Source organism: Dama dama, chromosome 4, assembly GCF_033118175.1.
Source record: "Dama dama isolate Ldn47 chromosome 4, ASM3311817v1, whole genome shotgun sequence".
Taxonomy (NCBI): domain Eukaryota; kingdom Metazoa; phylum Chordata; class Mammalia; order Artiodactyla; family Cervidae; genus Dama; species Dama dama.
In genome coordinates, this window is record NC_083684.1 from 69144971 (window position 1) to 69165724 (window position 20754).

General features: G+C 50.1%; 2 protein-coding genes across 2 annotated transcripts; both read left to right on the top strand.

The window, feature by feature from the left end:
- The first annotated feature begins 1236 nt into the window (after positions 1 to 1236).
- RDH13 (retinol dehydrogenase 13) lies at positions 1237 to 17134 on the top strand. The gene is made up of 7 exons (XM_061140290.1): positions 1237 to 1397; positions 6814 to 6932; positions 8959 to 9114; positions 11674 to 11778; positions 12955 to 13167; positions 13948 to 14049; positions 15858 to 17134. Exons 1-7 carry the CDS (start codon positions 1333 to 1335, stop codon positions 16100 to 16102), a joined length of 1005 nt encoding a protein of 334 aa, XP_060996273.1. The 5' UTR covers positions 1237 to 1332; the 3' UTR covers positions 16103 to 17134.
- On the top strand, positions 1422 to 3924 carry LOC133054893 (developmental pluripotency-associated protein 4-like). The gene has a single exon (XM_061140291.1). The coding sequence runs from the start codon at positions 2327 to 2329 to the stop codon at positions 3194 to 3196; it is 870 nt and encodes a 289-aa protein (XP_060996274.1). The 5' UTR covers positions 1422 to 2326; the 3' UTR covers positions 3197 to 3924.
- Positions 17135 to 20754: the final 3620 nt, after the last annotated feature.

Here is a 20754-nt window from a genome sequence, read left to right on the forward strand (position 1 = left end):
CTGTCATGTGTATAAGTTCCTGTGTAATCGAGATACTCTTTCCAAAACTCCCCAAAGGTTCCCTTTGCAGTAATCACTTCCCTCACCCCCTCCACCCTTGGTAACCACTGGTCTTCATTCTCTCACCTAGACTGTCATGTAACTGGAATCATACATATTGTACAAATACCAATAGATCATTCCTTTTTATTAAGGAAAAGTCCATTGTCTGAGGAGAAGGAAATGGCAACCCATTTCAGTATTCTTGCTTGGAGAATCCCAAGGACGGAGGAGCCTGGTAGGCTACAGTCCACAGATTGCAAAGAGTCCCATAGGACTGAGCGACTTCACTTCCACTTTCTTTCCATTGTCTGAATTTACTATAAGTAACTTATTCCTTTAGCTGTTGATGGACATATCTATTACAAGTTGGATTGCTTCCCACTTTTGATTATTTTGACTAAGTGGGATGAGTTGAATTGCCTCTCCCTTCTACCTCAACAAATTTATATATTGAAATCCTAATGTGTAGTAGACTTCGGAATACAATCTTATTCGGAAATAGTTTATGCCCCCATGACCTCCTCACTCAGTATTCCGGGAATCTGGGAACCTCCTAGGCTTGTAGGTCTTGGATCTGGGCATTGAATTTATCAAATTGTCCCAGAAAGTGGACAAATAACTCGTATATTTATGCTACTTATTTATGTTTTTATTGAGATATACTTGATTTTCAGTATTACATTAGTTTCAGGTGTACAACACAGTGATTCAAATTTTTTATGGGTTATATTCGGTTTAAAGTTTTTACGAAATACTGGCTGTCGTCCCTGTGCTGTACAATATAGTCTCGGAGCTGTTTTGTTTTATACATAGGTAGTTCGTAAGGCACACGTATTTTTAGATGAGGAACCAGGCTGATCCATTTGAAAGACACACAGAGGACCCAGGTCCCGAAGGACAACGACCCCCTGGGAGCCTGGGCTGGACTTTGAAGCTGAGCGAGTGTGACGTCATTGGAACCGCGTGTAGGCTCCGCCCCCGAGGCCCCGGCCACGCCCCGACTCCAGAGACTACCATTCCCAGCAGCAGCTGCGCTCGCAGTCCGTCCCCATAGGCCCCGCCCCTGGAGGTCCCGCCCTCGAGGCCCCGGCCGCGCCCTGGCCCCAGAGACTACCATTCCCAGCTGCAGCTGCGCTCGCAGTCCGTCCCATGGGCCCCGCCCCTTCCGGAATCGCGGGGTTCCGGCGGCATGCACCCTTCCGCACGTGGGGCCCGGGCGGCGCGCTCCTGGGGCAGACGCCGGGCGCGGGCGTGCGGGCGGCTGCGGTCAGACTCCCACTCCGGCCAGGCATGAGCCGCTACGTTCTGCCGCTGTCCGTGCTGGGCACGGCCGTGGGCGGCGCCGTGCTGCTCAAGTGAGTTCGCGCGGGTCTCTCAGGCGCGGTAACGGCGGGCCGGTGGGCTTGGACAGGGAGGGAGGGCCGGGTGGAGATCGCCAGCTCCTCGCCCACCCGGGAGTCCTCCTGTCCACTCATCCAGCAGTGCTCCCAGAGAATGCGGGGACAAGCCTGGGCCCCGAGCGGGCAGGTCACGGCCCAAGGTCGGCCAGAGAAAGGGGCAGATCCGGGCCCTGGTAAACATTTTGGTCTACTTGCTTCCGGACTTTTAATGGATTAGTTAATTCGTTGGGCAGATAGCTACTGAGCACCTCCCATATGTCACGTCCTGGCCCAGATGCAAGGAACGTGTATGTCACTTAAGCTCTCATTGTCCGGAACAGAGAAACAAATTAGAATTGTCCAATTCGGTCAATGAAAAGATCGTTATTGCGTGGGATATACACATACGAGCACATACGACAGTTCTTTCCTGTGGTTCCTGGGCTAATTCACTTAATAAAAACAAGACAGGGGTCTAAGAGGTGCAAACTATTAGTTATAAAATAAACTACAAGGATATCTTGTACAACCAGGGGAACATAGCAAATTTTTTATAATTGATATAAATGGAATATAACCTTTAAATATTGTAAAGCATTATGTTGTACACCTGTACTGTATATAATGTATATCAACTATTGTTCAATATAACCCCCCCCCCCACTCCAAACTACAATACAGCAGCCAAATATTCCATCGCAGCACCATTCAGTAGAACTTTCTGTGAAGATGGAAATCTTTTACATTCGCCCTGGCCATTACAAGCCATGCGGTGTGACTACTGAGCACCTAAAAATATAACCGTGTGATGCTTGTAGTAACAGTATTATACTGTACACTTAAAAATTTGTTAAGAGCAGTAAGTAAGGAGAGCCTTCATTTTATCAACCTTGACCTTTCTGAGCATGGGGAGCACAAACAAGGAGAACAACTCCACAGAGAAATCTGAAGAACATATGAGTTGCACGCTTACATCAGTAGAAGCTGAAGAGGGACCGGGAACTTCTGCTGAAACAGAGATAGCAAAAAACTCAGCACAGGGGACCAAAAGGAAAAGAGACACAAAAAATAGCACAGGAGACACGTCACAACGCTGTGACGGTGTGAAACCTCCGAGGACCCCGACGCGGATCCCCATCCCCCCTCTTCCTTCTGTCCTGCCGCCTGTCAACCTGGTCCACAGGGACGTCATTCGAGCTTGGTGCCAGCAGCTAAAACTGAGCACCAAAGGCCCGAAACTAGATGGATATAAACGACTCTGCGAATATGCTTACCCTCATCAAAAAAACTTTCCTGCCACGGCACAGGAGGCCAGGATCCTGTCACTGTCGAAAAGGATAAAGATAGAAAAGGGGGTGCTACCCCTGGAAGGCTCTGAAGGGGCTGCTCTTCCTACAGGGGGGCCACCTGCCCTCGAGGGAGCTCCTCTGCCTCCTGAGGGAGTTGTCTCGACTTCTGCCCCCAACTCAGAAGCTGTGTTTGCCGCCTGGAGCAGGTTGAAAACCAGGGCCGTGAAGATGGAGCCGGTACACTCACAAGAGACTGGCGAGGTCCTGTGGTGCGTGGTCCACGGGAGAAGTCTCCCAGCTAACACAGGCGGCTGGGCTCATTTACAGTTTCATGCTGGGCAGGCCTGGGTGCCTGGAAAGCGAAGGAGGGTGTCCGCACTCTTCCTGATACCTTCTGGCGATTTCCCACCCCCACACCTGGAGGACAACATGCTGTGCCCTGAGTGTGTACACAGGAATAAAGTATTAACAAAAAGCCTGCAGTGAGATCATAATAGCAGGAAAAGGGTACAGCTATGATTATAATTAATGATAGAGAAGTGACTACAATCAACTCCACGGTGACTTTAGACAGCTGGACTCAGGGCCACTCCACTCTCTCCATGCCTCCGGTGTCCAGGGTACACAACCTGCTTACAAGGTCACGTGAAGAAAGAAAACCTGTGAGCTGATGGGAAACACAAGCAGAAGTGACCATCTCTCCAAAGATGACCAGCCCTAAGGCAGCAAAGGTTAAAGGAGATGGGGACATTTAAAAATATTAAGTCACCGAATGGAATTAATTTGCTTGAAAATGCCTCAAGTAAATTTCTACATTGGACAAGACAGATCTTATAGGCAACAGTTGCAATTTGGTCATGTACACCTCAACCAGATATTCAACTTTATCATCACCAGGCATGGTACAAGCAGAAACGTGTTGTCGCTGACAATATTCTTGCGCCAAAGACTCTATTCACAGGGAAGCAATCAGTCCTGATGATGCCTCTTGTCTCAGTGTAATTAGGTGAGCTTACCTTCTTTTTGGTGTCAGTTACTTAGATGCACCCATCCATATGTAAATATTCACAACCTATGCACTTAAGACGTCTATTTTATGTATATGTGAGTTATATATAATTTTTTTAAAGTGTTCCGGATTGAATGATACATTATAGTGCCTCTAGTAAAAAGGCAACTAGAAAATTTTAAAATTAAAACTTTTATTTTAAAATAAAAATACTCTAGGCCGGAGCAGGAGTGAGGCTGGACCAGGGCTGAGGCAGCCGACGCCCCTCCTTCCCATCTCTGGATCCTGCCCAGAGTAGGGGGCGGCTGCAGGCGAGGAGGGCGGAGGACAGCTGGGCGGTGCCGGCGGAGACAAGCTGTTTGCAGTTACAAGGCAGGGATCTCAGCAAACACCCACCACAGAAGCACTGTGGCATTTCTTCCCTCGCCAGCCTAGCAGCCCCCAAGGAGACTAACTGCCTACTCACACAGAAACTAGTGGAGACTCTGAAGCCCTTTGGGGTTTTTGAAGAGAAGGAGGAACTTCAGTGCAGGATTTTAATTTTGGGAAAATTAACCTGGGGAAAGACTGGATACGAGAAATCGGCGAAAGCAAGAATCTTTCGCAATCTGTAACTGAACATGCTGATGGGGAAATGTTTACATCTGGATCTTACAGATTAGGAGTGCATACCAAAAAATGCCAATAACGATGCGTTGTGTGTTGCACCAAGACATGTTGACTGAAGTGACTTTTTCACCTCATTCTATGATAAGTTGAAATTACAGGGAGAAGTAAACGATTTAAGAGCTGTTGAAGAGGCATTTGTACCAGTTATCAAACTGTTTGATGGGATAGAGATTGATGGTTTGTTTGCAAGATTAGCACTACAGACCATTCCAGAAAACTTGGACTTAAAACATGACAGTCTGCTTAAAAATTTACATGTGTATAAGAAGTCTTAATGATTGCAGGGTTTTGATTTCATTGCAAATCAATGAAATGGTTTTATGAGATGTTTTACATCTAGTATCAAACATTGACAACTTCAGGCTAACCCTGAGGGCTATCAAACTGTGGGCCAAATGTCATAACATCTACTCCAATATATTAGGTTTCCTCCGTGGTATCTCCTGGGATATGCTCGTAGCAGGAACTTGCCAGCTTTGTCGAAATGTGATAGCATCAACACTTGTACATACATTTTTCTTGGTATTTTCTAAATGATATGTGTTTAGATTATATTAAAATAAAGTTGAGTATAGACACTGAAAAATAACATACTCCATTGTGTATGTGAAATGATCCTTCTGAAATATGCTGGATCATGACAATGCTCAAAACCCCTATTGGTTCAGAGGGAAAACCAAAGTCCTTGTAATGACTTACAAGGCCTTGCTAAAGTGCCTTATACCCCACACCCCCTTTTCCTTAATGCCTATCTCCTCTAATTTATAATTTGTTTGTCTTCCCCAACAGTATAAAAAGATTTGTCAATTTTGTTTGTGCATGTGGACATCACAGCCTCCTAGAACCGCCAAACACATGGTTGGTAACTCAATAGATGTTTACTCAATGAATGATGAATGAAAAAGTTTGAAGTGAATTAGGAAAGGAGACAGATTGCAACTTACTTAGAATTCTATATTTTAAAATAAACTTCTGCCCTGTCTATTAAAAAAAAAAAAAATTTGTTAAGACTGTAGACCTCATGTTAAGTGTTCAGGATTAGCAATATGTATTTTATTACAGTTACTCAAGATATTAGCTGGGACTTAGGCCAGAAAGTGATTGCAGTATCAAAGTATCTTTTTTTCCTCTCTCATAAGGGGTTGAAGGATAGACTGACTGTTAATCTCTTTGAATAAATATGTTTGGGCTTGTTCATCTGCTCTGTGATGAGGCTTCAATTTGAACTTGTTCCTCTTGATCCAATAAAGTCTTTTTTGTGTCGCTGGCTGGTATCTTGTTTTTTATAAACTCCTGAATTGTAAATATTAACCACCTTTTTTTTGAAGGCTCTAGGAAATGGAAATAATTTTTCCTTATAATAGAAATCATTGGGAAATTTCCTGGTGGTCCGGGGGTTAGGACTTGGCGCTTTCACTGCCAGGGCCTGTGTTCAGTCCTTGGTTGGGGAAGTAAGAACCCTCAAAGCAGAAAGCGTGGCCAAAAAATTCATCAGCTGCTGTTTTTATTTTTATTCGTGCTTATGTCTGTTAGTTCTGAAAAAGCTTAAAAATAATACTAATAAAAAATACCAGCTTGGGAAGAATAAAAGAAAGCTGAATGCCCTGGTTGGGGGTGGGGAATATGACTATTTTTAATTAAAAATGACCCTCTTGTCTGGGGAGAACACTGTTTCTCTGGCCAGCTTCCTGTTGGTGACATTTAGTTTCCAGTATTTAGCCTCTGGAGTATGGACACAGTCGCAGAATAAGGCCCTCCTGCCCTCTCTTCTGGGTACATCTTAATGCCCGGAAACTATGACTGTTTCCTTACCTGTCCAAGGGGACTCTGCAGATGCCACTGAGGACCTTCATGATGGGAGATGATCACCAGGTGGCCCCAGCTTCGTCACAGTGGTACTCACAAGAGGGAGGCGGGGGAATCAGAGCCAGGGACTTGACGCTGCTGTGTTGCTGACTTTGAAGGCGGGGGAAGGGGCCACGAGCCCAGGGATGCAGGCGGCCCTTAGAATCTGGAAAAGGCTCAGGAACAATTCTCAATTCTCCCTTGCGCCTCCATGAACACAGCGCTGCCGACATCTCGGTTTTAGCCTGTGAGACCCTTCTCGGACTCTGACCCGCAGACTCTAGGGAAACACCACTGTGTGGTTTTCACCCACTGAGTTCCTAGTGACATGTTACAACAGCCGGAGGGGTCGAACACAGTGGTCTTTATCAGCTAACGATGGTTATGACGAGGAGGCTCCCCACACCGGGTGGTGTTGAGTAACCACAGGGCTCCCTTGGGTTGTGTGATGTTGTTCCCATCTTTCCGCTGGGGGAACACAAGCTCACAGCGGTCCCTTGCCTGAGATTGTAACTGTCAGGGGTCCCTGTGGTGAGAATGGACAGACAGATGGAACTGACCTCCCGTTTCCTACCTCCAGGGACTTTGTCGCCGGTGGGGCTTGTCCCAGCAAGGCCACCATTCCTGGGAAGACTGTAATTGTGACTGGTGCCAACACGGGCATCGGGAAGCAGACCGCCCTGGAGCTGGCCAAAAGAGGTGGGCACCTGCTTCTCAGCCCGGGGCTCGGGCACGAGATCTGGTGGTGGACGATGGGATTCCCCTGGGGATGTTAAGATCTGGTGTTAAGACCTGGGGGTGGACGGTGGGATTTCCCTGGAGGTGTTAAGGCTTCTGATTCTTTCGGTTTTGCAAGTGGCAGAAACAAACGCAGGCTGGCTTAAGCCCCAGAGCCTGGTGTTCCTGGAAGGGGGCGGGTGGGTCCAGGGGCTCAGAGGAGCCCGTGGACACTCAGCAGTTTCCGGTTTGGGTTTTTCTCTATCAGCCTCGCCCTCTCCTATGCTAGTTGGACTCACTCCCATTGACTGGGTCGGGGCCTGGGTCAGAGGTTGGGAATAAAAGACTTGACTTCCAACTCTTCCAAGCTTACTGATCAGGTCTTTAATAGAATTCCCCCTTCGATTTGGGTCTGTTTGATGTTTTTCTCATGGTCAGAGTGGGCTTATGGAGATGTGTCCTCCTCAGCACACAGATCTCTCTCTTTTAAAAATTTATATATTTTTGGCCCCACTGTGTGGCATGCAGGATCTTAGTTCCCTGACCAGGGATCAAACTCGTGCCCCTTGCAACGGAAGCTCGGATTCCTAACCACAGGACCGCCAGGGGGTTCCCCACAGAGCTCTCTTGAATTTAGAATCGATGGGGTTTCTGGGGGGACAGGTAGGAGAGAGGGAGGTGTCCCGGTTTTGTTTGAACAGCTGGACCAGAGTTGAGAGGGAGAGGCCGGGGCAGGCGTGAGGGCTGGGGGAGGCTGGGACCTCTCCTTGGGGGGTTGAGTTGTGGTGGGTCCCTGCTGGATCAGCCAGGCCCGAGCTGCATGTTGGCCCCAAGGTCAGTGATGGGGGCCATGATGGGCGGTCCTCTGCCCCTGCGCCTCATCACATGGGGTTTCCCCAAGGGAGGGGCAGGTGTTCTTTTCAGGACCAGGCGAGACCGGAACTTGGGCTGACACACGCACCGCCGTCCAAGGGCCGGGCTGGCCCTGCGAGGACGGAGGAGCCGGACTTGACGAGCTCTGCCCTGGACTGTGTGGTGGGGCAGCCGGTGTGTAAGGCGGCTGGTCCACCCCAGGGGAGCCCCAGAGACCCGCACAGTCAGCGTCGTTGCTGCCCATCCTTCTCTCAGCCCCTGTTCCTTCTCACTTTTTTAATTTGAAAAAAGTTTTTTTTTTTTTAAACGGCTGTATTAGGATTTAATTCACACGTTTAAAATATACACTTAGGTGATTTTTAGTATATTCACAGAAATGTGCAACCATTACTGCTCTCCACTGTAGAACATTTTTCATCACCCCCAAAGTAAAACCTGGGTCCCCTAAGCTATCATCCTCTTAATTTCCCATCCTCTGCAAAGCTAGGAAACCACTGATCTTCCTTCTGTGGATTTGCCTCTTCTGGGCATTTCAGATTAATGGAATCATACACTGCCCTTTTATGTATGCTTTCTTTGAGTGAGTGAGCATCATGTTTGTGAGGCTCATCCATGGTCTGGATGTTTTGTGATTTCCTTCCTTTTCATGGCTGAGTAATATTCCAGGGATGGATAGACCGTGTTTCCCTTATTCATGTATCCCTTAATAATTTTTTAAAAAATATTGGAGTATAGTTGATTTTGTGTTAGCTTCAGTTCATTCATTCAAAAATGATTCTGTTTACCATACACATGTATCCTTTTTCAAATTATGTCCCATTTAGCTCATTACAGAATATTGATCAGCGTTCCCTGTGGCCTCCAGTAGGTCCTTGTTGGTTATCTATTTTATATACAGTCGTGTGTATATGTTAGTCCCAAACTCCCAATTTATCCCTCCCCTCCACGTTCATCCTTCCCTCGATGGACATTTGGGGCGTTTCTATCTCTGGCTGCTGGGAATAGTGCCACTGTGTACGTGTGAGTACGTGGTTTTGTAAGGACTTATGTTTTCATTTATCTTGGGTACATACACTTAGGAGTGGATCTTTCTTATGTTTATTAAAAAATTTTTTTTCTTGTCTGGCTCTTCCAGGAGGCAACATCATTCTGGCCTGTCGAGACATGGAGAAGTGCGAAGCGGCGGCCAAGGAGATCCGAGGGGAGACCCTGAATCACCGCGTCAACGCCCGGCACCTGGACTTGGCCTCCCTTAAGTCCATCCGAGAGTTCGCGGCGAAGGTCACTGAAGGTAGGAGAGCGGCCGCTGGCCGTGCGAGGAAGGGCTTGAGCAGCCGGGCGGTGAGGAGGGGTCGCACCAGGCAGGTCCTAGAGCTGAGTGTTGGCCACTGGCTGTTTTTGTTCAGTCTTTGGGTGCAGATTTTACATTTTTTTCTTTTTGACATTTTCAAGTTTACATATTTGTCATTTTTACATGTGGGAGAGCAAATCAAAGAAAAACATTTCACGACATGTGACTATTATATGGAATTCAGGTTGTGTTTTATTTTTTTGGCCACACTGCATGGCTTTTAGGGTGTTAGCTCCCAGCCACAGATTGAACCTGCTCCCTGGGCAGTGAAAGCACAGAGTCCTAACTCCTGGATCGCCAGGGGATTCCTGGAATTCAGATTTTAATTTCCCTAAAGGTTTTTTTTTTTTTTAAAACTGGCGTATAATTGTTTACAATGTTGTGTTTCTGCTGTAGAAGAATGTGAATCAGCTATATGTATGGACATATCTCCATTAAGGGTCTTCCCTGGTGGCTCAGTGGTAAAGAACCCGCCTGTCAATGCAGGAGATGTGAGTTCAATCCCTGGGTCAGGAAGATCTGCTGGAGAAGGGAATGGCAACGCATTCCAGTATTGTTGCCTGGAGAATCCCATGGACAGAGGAGCCTGGCGGGCTATAGTCCATGGGGTTGCAAAGAGTCGGACAGGACTGAGTGACTCAACGACAACAAAATCATCTCTGTAAAGTTTTATTGACACACAGCTGGGCCCATCGGTTTCCATTTTGTCTGTGGCTGCTTTAGTCCTGTGAGGGCAGAGCTCAGTGGAGACAGACCAAATTGCCTGAAAAACTGGAGGTATTTGCTGCCTGGCCCTTTACAGAAGAAGGTTACTGAGTCCCGCTCTCCAGGAAACCCAAGTCCCTCTGTCTGAGCTGGGCCCCTGGGAGAAGCAGAGGCCGGGAACGGATTTGATGTGTAGGGAGGCAGAGGAGGAGTTAACCGGGAGGAGAAGGGCAGAAACACCGAGTCACCCACTGTTTGCTCAGGCTATCTGGTGCTGAGGTGACTCCGGGGACAGACATGAGTCAGATTCAGGCTCAGTCTCTGGAGCGACCGGGCTGTGTCGGCCGTGAGGACAAGTGACTCAGAGGGGACCTGCAGGCGCGATGCGGAGCACCCAGAAACGCCCACCTTCTCCGCTGGGCGTTTCCTGCTGCAGATCCAGAAATCAGGCTGGCGTTTCTTTGCACTTCCATCTCCTTGATGGCTGACTCACTGTTCCTGCTGCTCGCCACACGGTCTCGGAACCGCTTACATATTTATTTATTTTTCGAACAGGAATAACATTTGCAAGCTTAAACGTTCAGAAAGTGCAAATGGGGATACAGGAGAACATCTTCCTGGCGTACCCGCCACCCGCTCCCTGGATGCTGTCCTCAGATGGGTTCACTGCTTCCCCTGCTCTGTGTCCTCTGGGGGCCGTTTCTGCGTGCATAAAGCCAGCGGGGGACACACCTGCCCGTGGGTCTTTTGTATAAACCGAAGCCTGTTACACAGCCGGTCCTGCCCCTGCTGTTTGTCCCCAGTTCTCCCCGGGAGATCAGTGCGGGCGGAACTTTTTCCTTTTATTGTGTGGCTGTCTTGTGTATGTTTGTTTCTTTCACTGCCACTGTGGGACTTGCAGGATCTTAGTTCCTGACCAGGGATTGAATCCATGAGCCTTGCTGTGGAAGCGTGGAGTCCTAACCACTGGACGCCAGGGAATTCCTGTGTGTGTGTGTGTTTAAATATTTATTGAAATATAATTGACTTACAGTGTTTTGTTAGTTTCAGGTCTACGGCAAGCTTGAGCTCTGATTTACTTACATACACACATGAATGCTCACAAAAATATATGTTTTTTTAAGATTCTTTTCTATTCTAGAGTATTACAAGGTATTGAGTATAGTTCCCTGTGCCATACAGTAGGTCTTTGTTGGTTATCTATTTTATATATAGTATCGGGTATGTGTTAATCCCAGATTCCTAATTAACCCCTCCCCCTGCACCTTGGTAACCATAAGTTTTCGATGTCTGTGAGTCTATTTCTGTTTTGTAAATAAAGTCATTAGTATCCTTTTTTTTAAGATTCCATTTTTCAGTGAGAGGATGAGATGGTTGGATGACATCATTGGCTCAATGGACATGAGTCTGAGCAAACTCTGGGAGATAGTGAAGGACAGGGAAGCCTGGTGTGCTGCAGTCCATGTGGTCGCAGAGTCGGACGAAAACTTAGTGACTGAACAATAACAACATTTAAGTGATACCATATAATTTTGCCTTTCTCTGGCTCACTTCACCTAGTATGATGATCTCTAGGTCCATCCCTGTTGCTGCAAATGGCATTGTTTCATTCTTTTTTATGGCCAAATAATATTCCATTGTACTATGTCTTCTTTATCCATTCCCCTGTCGATGGACACTTAAGTTGCAGAAAGTACTTTTTGAGTGGATGAAGCCATCCTACCTGGCAGGTTCTGTTACCCATTTCACAGAGGTGGAAACTGAGTCCCGTTTGTCCTCACCCCTGTTTTCCAGAGGAGGAGCATGTTCACATCCTGATCAATAATGCGGCTGTGATGCGGTGCCCCCACTGGACCACCGAGGACGGCTTTGAGATGCAGCTTGGCGTTAACTACCTGGGTGAGGCTGCGGGCTGAGTGGCATCAGCCTGGGATGTGGGTGAGGGCCCCCGTGGACCAGACGCAGGCTCCGGGAGGGGTCTTCCTCCACTCTCCAAGGCGGCCATGCGTGGGGTCACCTGGCAGCCTGGGGAGCCCCCTGTTCACGTCTGGACCTTCAGTCCTTCGGACCTTTCATCAGGCTCTTGGCCTCTTGTCCCTTTGTCTGTCTGTCCTCCAGTCTCTGTCTGTCCTTCGCTTGCTGTGTCTGTTTATCTGTTGTCACTCTGAGTCCACCAGTAAGGCTGAGGGACATCAGGTAGACATCAGTCATACAGGATTAGGGACTACCCTAATGACCTCGTTTAAATTTTATCACCTTTCTGTAGAACCTCTCTCCAAATAAGGTCACACTCCAAGGTACTGGAAGGTAGGACTTTTTTTTTTAGGGGTACTTGGGAGGTGACATGGCTTCCCTGGTGGTTCAGGTGGTAAAATATCTCCCTGCAGTGCAGGAGACCCGGGTTCGATCCCTGGGTGGGGAAGAGCCCTTGGAAAAGGGAATGAGCAACTTAAGCACGCACAATTTACCTGTAACACATGTGACTATCATCATCCGCTACTGGCTGGGACTCAGTTATGTGACCTGGTGGAGCTGCAAGGGAGACTGGGAAATGTCGTCTTTTACTGGGCAGTCTCATGGGTAACCCAAAATTCTATCACTGGGAAAGAAATGGAGAGAGGATTTTGAGAGACAGACGGCCCTCATAGAGGGTTATCACAGGACTTTGTGATAATTAGTTGTGGGGACTGTCTTGTGCGTTGCAGGATTTTTTATTTTAGGTGCACCACAGGGCTTGTAGGATCTCAGTTTACTGGGCTGGGATTGCACCCAGGCGGCAGCAGTGAGATCCCAGCATCCTAACCGCGAGGCCCCCAGGCAACTCCTGCACTGGGGGATTTCTAGCCGCATCCCTGGCCTCCACCCCTTAGGTTGCAGTAGCACTCCTTGTATGGTCCACAGCCGTGATGATCAAGATCGCCTCCAGACTTTGCCAAATGCCCCCTGGAGGGCAGGGGGGACCCTGCTGAGAAACACAGGTTATGGAAGGAGGCACTAAGGTGATGATGTTCTCAGTAGGGTCCTACTCCCGGGACAAGAATTCAGGAAAAGTTGTCTCTGTTTTCCTTCTTCCAGGCCACTTCCTTTTGACGAACTTGCTACTGGACAAGCTGAAAGCCTCCGCCCCTTCGCGCATCATCAACGTCTCGTCCTTGGCCCACGTTGCTGGGCACATAGACTTCGAGGACTTGAACTGGGAGAAGAGGAAGTACGACACGAAGGCAGCCTACTGCCAGAGCAAGCTGGCCGTTGTCCTCTCCACCAAGGAGCTGAGCCGGCGGCTGCAGGGTGCGTGTGGCCGAGCCTCGCTGGGCTCCCCTCTCCGTTGGCTCCGAGCCTGAAACGGTCCTGCCGTGACCCTGGGTGGATGGGAGGTCAAGCAGTGGCTCCAGGACAGCAGGCCAACCCATGACACACGTCCCATCAGCTCCCCGCTGGTGCCCGAAGCAGACATCACTAATTGATCACTGCACTCTCCTCTGCTCATCCCATGCAGGCACCCGAGCCTTTGCTGTTCTAGGCCAGTGGAGCTTTGGCAGTATCTGGAGATGTTTTTGGCTGTCCGTCTGGGGAAGAGGGGCGGGTTGGGAGATGTTCCAGGCATCTCGTGGGCAGGGGCCAGGGGTGGTGCTCAACATCCTGCAATGCACAGGATAAAGAATGATCCCAGCTCAGTGTCTGTAGTGCCAAAGCTGAAGAGCCTGCCGTTTGCCCTTGCTTCTCAAAGAGGGTCTGTGGACCGGCAGCGTGGGCTCACTTGAGCGCTTGTCATAATTGCAGCATCTCAGACCCCCGCCCCGACCACTGCTTCAGAGTCTGGGTGTGGAGCCTAGCGGTCTGGGCTTCTCCAGCCCTCCAGGTGATGTTTACGCACTCAGGTTCAGAGGCTTTGCTTTGGGCAGCTGTGAGACAGCTGCCATGCCAAATAAAAGCACGGATGTGAAGGTTTCAGAGCAGGAGGGTGATGTAGACTTGGGGGAGTCCTAGATTCCAGGGCCGGCAGCATCAGCCTTCCGGGTAAGGGGTGGACCTGCCGTCTGTTTGCCTCACTCTTCCCTTCTGTCCCAGGCACGGGCGTGACTGTCAACGCCTTGCATCCCGGCGTGGCCAGGACAGAGCTGGGCAGACACACGGGCATGCACAGCTCCGCCTTCTCCAGCTTCACACTCGGTAAGTCTCCTCCTGGCCTGGGGTCCCTTATCTGAACCCCTGTCCTCCCAGCTTGGGGCCCAGGGCCCTCCCTCAGTGTATTACGGTTTTCCAGGGAAATTGAACCAATAGGATATACAGGGGTATTTAGAGAGATTGACTAGGAGGGTTTGGCTCATGCATCTATGGGGCCAAGAAGTCCCAGGACCTGCCCTGTATGTCGGAGGCCTAGGAACGCTGGCCCTGCAGTTCCAGCCCAAACCCGAAGGCCCGAGGACCAGGGGAACCACTGGTGTAAGTCCCAGGCTGACTTGAAAGCCAAGAGGGGTGGACGTCCAGGCTCAACGTCCCACCAGTTAACTTCCCAGTGCCCGCCCACCTTGGGAGGGTGGATTTCACAGTCTACACACACCCTTACAGACATCCGGGAAACACTATTCTCCCTGCTCTCTGGGCATCTCGTAGCTCAGTAAGTTCACACATACATTTTCTCTCTCTTTTACCTTTTGGCCGCTTTGCACGTGGGATCTTAGTTTCCTGACCAGAAATGGAACCTGTGCCGCCTGCATTGGCAGCTCCAAGTGTTAACCACTGGGCCATCAGGGAAGATCCCCACACATAAAATTAACATCACACTCAGAGTCTGTCTCAGGGGCTTTTTCTGCTTTCCCCTGGGTCTTCCCTGGTACCAGCTCACTTTCATGTGTCTGCCCAGCTGCCAGCCTCAGAACACCCTGGGAAACAGGCCAGAGCCTTGTATTGTCCAGTCGCTCAGTCATGTCCAACCCTTTGCAACCCCATGGACGGCAGCACGCCAGGCTTCCCTGTCCTTCACCATCTCCCAGAGTTTGCTCAAACCCCTGTCCATTGAGTTGGTGGTGCCATCCAAGCATCTCATCCTCTGTTGCCCCCTTCTCCTCCTGCCTTCAGTCTTTCCCAGCATCAGGGTCTTTTCTAATGAGTTGGCTCTTCATGTCATGTGGCCAGAGTATTGGGGCTTCAGCTTCAGCATCAGTCCTTCCAGTGATTGGTGAGAAAAGTGTTTCAGAGGAGGAGGTCATGGGGCTGACTGCCTGGAGTCCAGCCATGCGTGGGATAGCTCCAGTTTCATCCCAGACTGGCTGGGCCACCCAGGGAAGAGACTTCTTTCCAAATCCCTATTTCCTTATCTGCCAAGTAAGGCTCATAGTAGTACCTGTCTCACAGTGGGGAGGACTAGATGAGACCACCCTGAAAAGGGCCAGCCCAGATTTAGGCTGAATAAATAGTGAGAGCTTTACAACTAGTGTTTGTTATCCTGGCACACATCTTAGTTGCTGGCGGCTAGGTATCAAGAATCTTAAGCTGAGGCTGGCACTGGAGATAACACACAAAAGTTAGTTTAAAGAGAGATCGGGGTGGTGGGAGTACTTCCTTGGTGGTCCAGTAGTTAAGACTCTGTGCCTCCAGTGCAGGGGCCACAGGTTCAATCCCTGGTTGGGGAACTAAGATTCCATGTGCCACGCATGGCGCAGCCAAAAACAAAACAAAAAGAGAGATCGGGTGGGGTGAGGACTTGGGCCTTCCATTTGCCTGGGAAAAGCCGGGGGGCTTCCTGGAGGAGGCAGCTTTCAGGCTGGTTCCTGCATCTGGAGCTGGTTTGTCTGGGCAGTGCCAGGGAAGGGAGCTCCTGTGTAAGGAACCAGAGGGGCAGAGGCATGGACGTGAGCTCTGTGGGACTCCGGGGACCCTCCTGGCTTTGGTGGGCCCTGAGCAACCCGGGGTGAGGTGGGCTTTCTGTAGCTTCCTCTCTGAATGTCTGGACTGAACTCTCTGTGGACTGACTGCAGGGCCCATCTTCTGGCTGCTGGTCAAGAGCCCCCAGCTGGCGGCCCAGCCCAGTGTCTACCTGGCCGTGGCGGAGGAGCTAGAGGGTGTTTCTGGAAAGTACTTTGATGTACTCAAAGAGAAGGCTCCGGCCCCGGAAGCTGAGGATGAGGAAGTAGCCAAGAGGCTTTGGGCTGAAAGTGCCCGCCTGGTGGGCTTGGAGATGTCCCATGGATCCACTGAGAGGGGACAGCCGCTCCCCGAATAACCGCTGGGAACAGGCGTGGAAGCCTCCAGGCAGGCAGAGCCACTCCTGTGGCGGGCAACCAACCAAACCTAGCTGTCCTGCCCGCAGCATCCACCAGGTGGCAGTATTGACAAGGGCCCGGCTAGTCAGAGCTACGGGTTTCCCAGTAATGTTTGGATGTGAGAGTTGGGCCATAAAGAAGGCTGAGCACCGAGTCTTTCAAACTGTGATGCTGGAGAAGACTCTTGAGAGTCAACCAGTCCATTCTAAAGGAAATCAACCGTGAATATTCATTGGAAGGACTGACGCTGAAGCTGAAGCACCAACACTTTGGCCACCTGATGCAACGAACTGACTCACTGGAAAAGACCCTAATGCAGGGAAAGATTGAAGGTGGGAGGGGAAGGGGACGACAGAGGATGAGATGGTTGGATGGCATCACTGACTCAACGGACATGAGTTTGAGCAAGCTCTGGGAGACAGTGAAGGATGGGAAGCCTGGCGCGCTGCAGTCCGTGGGGCCGCAGGGTCAGACACGACTGAGCGACTGAACATCAAATTGCCCAAGGGTGCTGCCTGCCGTGCCTGCGGCTCCCTCTAGGTGGTGGCGTTGCCTCTCCTGGCTGCAGTGGATCGGCCCCCAGGTGAGCACCCGGCCCGGGGCTCACAGGTGTGCCCTGCTGCCGACAGGTGAGGCGGGCCAGTGGACGCCTCCTTTGGGAATCCACACCAGGAGTTTTGGGGCAGTGTCACCTGCCTCTGGTGGGGACCATGCCTGAGACAGGATGGCCCATGGGCAGGTTTGTCTGACGCCGCTTGAGCGGGTTTGTGGTCCTCCGTGTGACTGTGTGACCTCCAGTCTCCTCTCAGCCTTGGCTTCCCCAGCCGTTCACCGGACTACCTCATCACATGGGGACGAGCTTCCCCTGGCTCATCACCTTCCTTGCCAGTGGCTATTTACTGAGGCCCTGCCGAATGCTGGACCCCGGCGCGGTGCTGGAGACGCCCCCTCAGGAACAGACCCTGTTGTCTCCACATCACACTGGTGACATCCCGGTGGGGGGGGAGGGGGGTGGGGGCGGGCAGGGAGGAACTGCTGAGGAGCCCAGAGGCCCGGGACCACGACCATCACCCCAGTTCCTGTGGGAGCTTCAATCACAGACTCACTCTCCAACTTGCTCTTTGATTAAAGAAAAGCAAAACTGTAACTGAGTCATAGGTTTCATTTTCTTCCTTTGTGTGTGTGTGTGGCGGGGGCAGTGCTAAGGAGCTGGCCTTAAAGAACTTGTATTTATTACGTTTAGAGAATGGGCTGTTGACTTAACTATCTCCAGGGCAGTAACCGGCTCAGAAGTTCAGACTTTTGGAGACTAAAGGGGCCCGTTCCTCCTTTCACGTGGTGACAGCCCTTGAGGTCTGGGCGCCTTCCAACTTAGAAGCGGGGCTGATGCTCCGCTTGGGCACAGGGTGGGGGGGGACCCCACGGAGCTCAGTTATTGAGGTAAAACGTGTCCTAACGTTAAAATGTTTAATACTTGGGAGAACTGTGGAGGCCACATCCTACGATGTGCAGAAGGGCAGAGAAGGACCCTGTCCCAAATGCCATCAGTGCCGAGGGGGTGGGTGGGAGGAGGAGCCGAAGACGCCCCAATGCTCCATGGACACGGCGAGTGTTGCTTCTGTTCCCACGTCGGGCGGACAATGGCCAGAGGACTGGTGTGGGGTGACCGGGCCCCCCCCCCACCTCCCCCTCTGTGCCCACTGTCTTCTCACTGTGTGGGCTGTACCTGGACACTCACTCCTTTTTTTTTTGAAAGACAACGGGATTAAAATGAAAAAATTATTCGGTTGTGTCGGCCTCTTTCATTCGGGAGTGAGGGCTGTCTGCTGTGGTTGCTCCGTGGCAGGCGGGATCTTAGTTCCCCAACCTGGGCTCGAACCCACAGCCCCCGCTGTGGAGGCGCTGGACCACCAGGGAAGTCCCTTCTCTCTTTTTTTTTAAGGGCTTCTTGATACTGCTTGGCTCATCCAGACAATCCAGGATCGTCTTCCTCCTTTGACATTGGCTGTTAGGAACTTGAACCCATCATCCACCTCCCTCCCCCTTTGCCCTGTAAAGTAGAAGCTTCTGTGGATTAGGATGTGAACACCTTGGGGGGCACCCACTTTTCTGCTGACCACACTGTTCTTTTCAAAATCCTTAAGCACAAGTCCTTTCTGCTTAAATTAAGAGGAATCATCAGCTTCACCAAGGTTGTTGGCAAGCAGATCGACTGAAAAGAACAGATTTTTAAAATCACGAACTCCCCACTATCTGCTTTCAAAAAAAAAAAAAAAAAAATTGGGCTGTGTTAGCAAGAAGAGGGGTTGGAATTCAGAGTCTGAATCCACAGCCCGCTCTCTTTCTGGGGGGAGGGTTATAGGTCCAAATGTCCGTGAGAACCTCTGACCGCGCGGAGATTTGTCTGTTACGTACGTGCAAGCAACCTGCAGCTCACAGCTGATGCTAACCACAAACCTTCACAACCAACATCCGCTTCCTTTCTGAAACTGAGAAACCCCGAAGACCACAAGTGTTGAGTCACACGTCAGCTTCACCCTCGGCTGCTTCTCTGAAGGCTTTGAGGTGGTTCACAAACCCAGCTACCGCCTTCAGACGGACGGAAGACAATCAAACCGATCTACAACAAGACGGGGCAAAACAAAACCCAAACCTGCAGAAGGAGCCCAGAGAGCAGACTGTGGCAAAGTCGTGCACGGACCCGCCGTGGACGGGGTGCTCGGGTGGGCTCTTCACCACAGGAGACCAGGCCGGGGTCACATCCTTCATACTGCCCTTTGGGGCTCGGGAGCTGTGTTGGGATGGTTTGGACTGCCGATCACAGGACACGAAGGGTTTAAACTGAACTGACGTGTACACATGACCATCTGTAAAGTAGATGGCTAGTGGGAAGCCGCTGTGTAGAGAGGGAGCTCAGCTCAGTGCTCTGTGATGACCCAGAGGACGGGATGGGGGTGGAGGGAGGTTCCGGAGGGAGGGATATATGTATGTGTATGGCTTCCCTAATAGCTCAGTTGGTAAAGAATCCGCCTGCAATGCAGGAGACCCGGGTTCCATTCCTGGGTCGGGAAGATCTGCTAGAGAAGGGACAGGCTACCCACTCCAGTCTCTGGCCTGGAGGATTCCATGGACTGTATAGTCCATGGGGTCGCAGGGGTCGCAGAGTCGGACACAATTGAGTGACTTTCACTTCACATGGCTGATTCGTGTTGTTGTACGGCAGAAACTAACAAAACGTTGTAGAGCAATTATATTCCAATTAAAAAACAAACAAACAGGGTTTAATCTGAGCTGACCTTCACCCTGGGCAAAAGCAAGAAGGAATTCCATTTCACAGAAGTACAAGCCCAGGGCTGTGGCAGGCTTTGGGTTCAGTAACATCCTGAGGATTCCTCCTGCAAGGCGGGGTCCAGCAATTACTGACGTCACCCCGAGGCAGGGCTCTGTGGCCGGTTGAACGGAGGTGCTTCCCCTAAAAGGTACATCCGGCCCTCCCCCCGCACCCCTCACCCCGTACCTCTGAATGGAGCCAATTTGGAAAAAGGGTTTTTTTTAAAGATTTTTTTGCTGTGGAGCATTTTTAAAGTCAATAAGGAGTTCAGGATCTGAGCCACAGTCAGCTCCCGGTCTTGTTTTTGCTGACTGTGTAGAGCTTCTCCATTTTTGGCTGCAAAGAATATAATCAATCTGATTTTGGTGATGTTCATGTGTAGAGTCTTCTCTTGTGTTGTTGGAAGAGTGTGTTTGCTATGACGAGTGCGTTCTCTTGGCAAAACTCTGTTAGCCTTTGCCCTGCTTCATTCTGTACTCCAAGGCCAAATTTGCCTATTACTCCGGGTGTTTCTTGACTTCCTACTTTTGCATTTCAGTCCCCTATAATGAAAAGGACATCTTTTTTGGGTGTTAGTCCTGGAGGGTCTTGTAGGTCTTTATAGAACCGTTCAACTCCAGCTTCTTCAGCATTACTGGTCGGGGTATAGACTTGGATTACTCTGGTATTGAATGGTTTGCTTTGGAAATGAACAGAGATCATTCTGTTACATATTGGGCACCTACCAACCTGGGGAGTTCATCTTTCAGTGTCCTATCTTTTTGCCTTTTCATACTGTCCATGGGGTTCTCAAGGCAAGACTAATGAAGTGGTTTGCCATTCCCTTCTCCAGGGGACCATGTTTTGTCAGAACTTCCACCATGACCCATCCGTCTTGGGTAGCCCTATACAGCATGGTTGATAGTTTCATTGAGATAGACAAGGGCGTGGTCCATGTGATCAGATTGGTTAGTTTTCTATGATTATGGTTTTCAGTCTGTCTGCCCTCTGATGGAGAAGGATAAGAGGCTTATGGAAACTTCCTGATGGGAGAGACTGACTGAGGGGGAAACTGGGTCTTATTCTGCTGGGCAGGGCCATGCTCAGTAAATCTTTAATCCAATTTCCTGTCAATGGGCGGGGCTATGTTCCCTCCCTGTTATTTGACCTGAGACCAAACTATGGTGGAGGTAATGAAGATAATGGCAGTCTCCTTCAAAAGGTCCCATGCACTAAGACCATTCAGGTATGACCTAAATCAAATCCCTTACGATTATACAGTGGAAGTGACAAATAGATTCA